The 6,000-nt window shown below is 29.7% G+C and overlaps 1 protein-coding gene across 2 annotated transcripts in view; it reads right to left on the reverse strand.

Annotated features, from left to right (window-relative positions):
* The window catches only part of LOC107450706 (corticotropin-releasing factor receptor 1), a 224,677-nt gene that overhangs the window by 65,680 nt on the left and 152,997 nt on the right, over nt 1-6,000 (reverse strand). For both annotated transcript variants that reach the window (XM_071186800.1, XM_016066559.3), the window contains exon 2: nt 526-666. In XM_071186800.1, coding sequence (XP_071042901.1) covers nt 526-666 — 141 coding nt within the window. The remainder of the gene's footprint in view (nt 1-525; nt 667-6,000) is intronic.

Genomic DNA, 6,000 nt, shown 5'->3' on the forward strand with positions numbered 1-6,000 from the left:
AACATCCTATCAAACGGACAAAAAATATTATACTATTAGTTTGTTGTTGCTGTTGTAGTTAATTTACGTCGCACTTGAGCTGCACAATGGGCTATTGGCGATGGTCTGGGAAACATCCCTGAAGATGATACGAAAGCATGCCATCACAATTTTGATCCTCTGCAGAGGGAATAGCACTCCCGCTTAGTTAGCCCGTCGAGCACTTTACGGTAAAACAGTTTAACGAGGACCCATACCGCTCACCCTCGGTCTCTACGCAGACTAATCAAGGTGGTCAGCCACCTGCGCACTGACCGCAGACAGTGATGCTTGACTTCGGTGATCTGCTTGGAACCGTGTCTTAACGATCAGTCCACTGCGGGACACTATTAGTTTGGAGCTTTATAGTGAAACTTGTTTTATTATGGTGCAAGAGCAATTTTCTTGCCAGAAAGTTTTCTGTTATTTTTTTTTAATAGAGAAATTTTTCTTTTATGATGAACAATAGGTTCACACATGAACGTTGCAAGAAAAAGCAATCCGTACCTGGAGGAAGAACAACCCTTTTAACGTCTAAGGAGGGGATAAACTGTAAGACAAGCCAGCATGATCTCCAAGATGTTTGTCCGGCGGGTACTGGAGGCCAACAAAGAACTGAATCCCAAACAGGCTCGCAGAAAGTACCATCTATGAAAGAAGTGGTCATAATTATTTTATATTACAGTTCTTAATGTATTCATTGAAATTATGTTTTCTATTACAAACAGTTTAATAGTACTCTGAAAAAAAGATGGTCAAAACTACCAGAATGTGGTAAAATTTATCGTGTTTTATGTCTATTTTGCATAACAATATCAATAAGGACAGGCCATCGGAGATCAATCCTCCATAATTTAAGCATATATTCGATTAATTTTATTTTCCAGTTTTGTATTTGTTACTAAATGTGTAGTAATAAGAACTATAATTTTGAACATCAGAATTTTCTTAAAACCATTGCCATATAAATGAAAAAAATACCAAATGAATGGTTTAAGTTCCGTATATTTTGGTAACCATTAGCCAAAATATGTTAATGCTTACCAAAATCAATATATTATGTTTATTTTTTTTTTACCATAAATCAATGCCATACACGACGGTAAATTTACCAGAATTCCCCCCCCCTTTGCATTCTGACTCCTTTTAGTTTTACAGACCTTCATCAATTGAGACATAATTTAATACATGAAGTTCAATTTTTACACCTAAACTTTTTACACTTTTTACAATTCTGAGAATACGTTTCATTTTGGTTTGGACTAGAACACAGGACATACCTTCTTTCACTTTATTTGAGTAAAAAAATTAAACAAAAGATACAAAAAGAACAATACAAAAACAGATTCAAAGTAGACAAAATTGTGGACATAGTTTAAATGAAAATTTATCTAAAATAATTTTAGTATGAATTATTAACTCAAAAAATGCTTAATGTCTAGCTGTGAAGAAATTGACCCAGCCTTAGCTCTCCAAAAGCTTTAAGCAAACAAATTAAACTATTTAAGCAAATTTTAATTATTTAAGTAAACAAATTAAATTTCACAAAAGACACAAAGTTGCCAAAATTGTAAATAGAGTTTTAATTGAAAATTTATCGAAAATAATTTTAGTATGAATTTTTTTTTATAGTATGAACTCAAAAAATACTTTAATTTTATTATGAACTCAAAAAATGCTTAATGTCCAGCTGTGATTAAATTGACTCAGCATTAGCTCCCCAAGGGATAAATGTGCATCATTGTTTTTTATATTTCATAGTTTTATCTTACTTTTGACTCTATAAGACATTTATTCTTTGCATATAAATCCAGCGTCTCAATTCCTGAATGCAGCTATGATGAATGATTCAGAATTCCGCCCTAAAGCGAAGATATTCCATTATAATGAAACAAGATTCTCTTTCAGAAGAATTGGGCAGAACTCTGAACTCAATTTAAATACCAACGTCATAAACACGAAAAATAATTATTAATAATTAGTTCAAACTGCATTCACATCGGTATTTTCAGAATACCACTAATAAGAGATACTATTATTAGGATAACAAGTAATACAAAACAAAATTAATTCATACAAAATAAGCTTTCTAGGATTCAATTAGAGATTAAACAGTTTATCGATTTATTAATTATGAACTGTAGACTACTTTATTGCGTGTTCTTGGCATCTTGTAGTATGCGCATAATTTGCAGTATGCCCATAATTTGGATTGGTAAATGGAATAAAGTAAGAAATTAAAATGACCTTAAAATATACATTAGTGACCTTAAAATATACATATGACCTTAAATATACAATTAGCTAAATTTTAGTTGTGATATTTAGAGCTATTAAATAATAATAAATTTTATTTGATTTCTTCTTAAGGATATATGTTGATAAATTCAAATTTTTTAAATCTATCTTATAAAGCTTTTTATCGGAGCAATGTGTGTCAATGTGTTTGGTAATTTAAAAATTTGCTTTTTAATTTTATTTTATTAATTATGGTATTTTACTAATAATTCTATTGTTTATATGAACTAGATATTCAATGAAATTCTAAGCGTGGAACTTTTAATTTATGTTTGGAATAATTATAAAATGTACCTATTGTGTTCCGGAAAAAATACTGAAATCTTTGGATTAATAATTTTGGACGACAGGCAAAAAACCCAAGTATTGGTGAAACCCTTTTAAAAATATTCATTCATATTTTAAAAGATAAGAACGAAAACTTTCAAATAGTACAATTATTTATATTAATACAAAACTTGTTTTAATTACTGATAGCATAATATACTATTCTTGAATTACAACCATTGTATAAATACTAGTTTCATTAAAAAAAGTAATTGATTAATTACTTTGTACCAGTGTTTCTTGAAAATTAAGCAAACAAAGTTTGCACAATATGCATAATGGTTTCCAAAACTGTTTTCTAAGTTTGAAAAAGGAAAATTTTTAAAATTGTTATTGTTGAATAAAAGAACTACTCACATTTCCTCTATTATTTATATACCTTTTAAATGTATATAAATACCATTATCAATATTGATTCAATTGCTAAATTTTTAAATAAAAATAATTGTATAAATACTGGCTTTTCAGTAAAAAAATAATGGATCAATGACCGCAATTTCTTAAGAATAATGTAAATAAAAATTGCACGATATGCATATTGATTTCCAAAACTGCGTTTTAGGATAGAAAGCTGAAACTTTATGAAATTGTTCTTATTGAATGAACTCAAATGTTCACTACCTATTATTTGCACAACTTTTAGATGGATATAAATACCCTTATCGATATTGAATCAATATTGATTGTTGATAGTGAAAGATTTGTTTATGATATTTCATAACAGTTTAAAATTATTGACGCATGAAATTTTCTATGGCCGTTACACTCTTAAAAAAACTGCGTCCATAGAAACGATTGGAAAGTGTTGACGTAACTTTACCCCCTCTTAAAAGCCCTAAATCCAACTTTATGAAAGTTATAATTTTTCATTTTAAATTAAACATACCTAGTTTCAGAAAATAGAATTTTAGCTTATTGCAATAAGCTCCAGTATACAAATCGAATCCTTATTTTACATCTATAATAATTCATTCGTGATTTTATTAAATAACATTGGTATTCATATTTTCTAATTATTCATCCCATACTAATTAAGGAGTATTCCAAAGAATACCCTTAAGATAAGTTTCTTTTCTAATACTAGCCATATATTAAATTCTAGAGGCACAAAACTGAATTATTTAGCCTTGCATTCAGCAAACAAACAAACATCACGTTTTCAGTAACGTTATTACTATAACTGTAGCAATCCTGTTAAAGAGAATTGTTACGCAGAGAATCCTTTCCGTAACAGCTAATATTCAAGAGATTTTCATGGAAACATTTCCTGTTACTTTCCCCATTTCCTTTTGGTTGCGTGAAATCTACGTACATTAGATGAGTGCTATCCATAATTTATGGTCTAATGAACATTGAAGTGTGTGTATTTTTGGCATTGTGTAGCATAGTTTGTATTTAAACGTATAGACTCTTCACTCATTATTAACGCATTAATGACCTGTGTCTTTTAATGTTAAGGCTTAGAAAAAATTCATTTTAAAGTTTCATAAATAATGCAGGCAAAAGTATTGTAGTTGCATTAAACTTTTTCACTTATAAAACTTATTCACTTTTAAACTTATTAAACTTCAAGATTTTTTGGTGCTGGCATATAAGTCTTAAAAACTTTTATCTTTAAATCATTATTTATGACTAAAATTTAATAAAAAAAAGACTTCAGAAAATTTTTAAACAAAAATTTTTTAATCACATGTAATAAAAGAGATTAACAAGTTCTGAAATAAAATAAAAATTTATTTTTGTAATATTTTTAGTAGCAATCAAGAAAAATTTTTCTAAGTTTTAAGTCAATTAGAATTCAAATTTTAGACATGTAAATATCATTTTCATGTCAATTTTTGTGTTGGTATGTAAAAAATAGTTCAATTGTTTTAGGATTTTGAACTAAGTTTCATGCCATAATTAAAAGTATTTTATTTCACTTTGTGGAGTGCCAAGCAATGTTTTGCACTTAAAGTTGCATTTGCCCACGAAGATATCGGTTTCTTTCGGCACTGTAAGTGTTAACCGACAGTGTGATTAATAAACAACATTATTAACGTATGGATGGTTGACTGAATGTAAACAATAACAAGCTTCCTAAGACTGGAAGAAATTTAGAAAACTTCTGGTGTATCCCTCCGCTCATGTTATGCTTACAAGGCAATGTGTGAACATGCTTCATGTTCTGGGAAGTATTATTATTGGGATTTTCGATCAAAATTACGCGAAATTTTACCATTCATTAGAGTTTTTTGTAATTTATAAATTCTAACAGGACATGAAACTAAAACAAATTTAATAAAATTAATATCAGAACATAAATAAAGTTTAAGGTGTGCCATGTTTTGTATGTTATCCCCCATTTGGTTATATTTGTGAAAAATATCACCTTTTTTGATTTTTGGGAAAACATCTTAGAATGCTCGCGGAATATTTTTAATTTATTTGTTATTTGTTTCGTTGAAAATTAAATTGAAAGAGCGTGATATATGATAAACACTACAAGTATAATAATATTTAATGGCGTGCTTTTCTAGGTGCAAAAATCAATATCAATCGGAAGTAGTAACCCGGAGGTCTGACGAGGAATTTTAACTCCTACCGCCATCTGCTAGCTTTACATGATCAATCTACAATTATTCGCTTAGTGCTCAAGAATCATTTTTAGAATGATTACGCTTGCAGTCATGTAAAAATTTTCAAGTAGCAGAAGCACATTTTCCTCCTTCGAATCGTGATTCTTCCTAGGAAGAATTTTAAATTAAGTTGTAACTATAGTTTTCGTCACGGAAAATGGAAGTGCTAGGATATATATATATAAATATATAATATAATCTTAGCTACCAGTTTTTTTAATATAAAAAGTACATATATTAGGTGGTATGAGAGAGCTTTAGGAAAGTTGTTTACGTTTTGATTTTTCGTCAAAAGCGCAAAATGTCAGACCTTACAGATTTTCAGAGAGGCCAAATTGTAGGAGCCCGACTAGTTGGGGCAGCAGTGACCGAAACATCCCAGCTTTTAGACGTTTCTAGAGGTACGGTCGTGTCTAAAGTCATGACAGCACACACAGCGCGGAAAGACAAGCTCAGCAAAGCAAAATAGTGGACGGACGGAGAAGCAGAGTGAAAGAGACCGACGGGTATTGAAGCGAATTGTAATGTCTAAAAAGAAAATAACTACAGCCAAAGTGACCGCAGAGCTCAATCAGCATCTGTATTCTCCAGTGTCAACAATTACAGTTAGGAGATACCTTCATAAACAGAACATTTATATTAATAAAGGATTTCTTCAAAATCTAGGGTGTTTCCATTATTTTGACATAACCGCCTGTATATATATATATATATATATAACCTTAAAATATACATTAGT

This window comes from Parasteatoda tepidariorum, chromosome 10 (genome assembly GCF_043381705.1).
Source record: "Parasteatoda tepidariorum isolate YZ-2023 chromosome 10, CAS_Ptep_4.0, whole genome shotgun sequence".
Taxonomy (NCBI): Eukaryota; Metazoa; Arthropoda; class Arachnida; order Araneae; family Theridiidae; genus Parasteatoda; species Parasteatoda tepidariorum.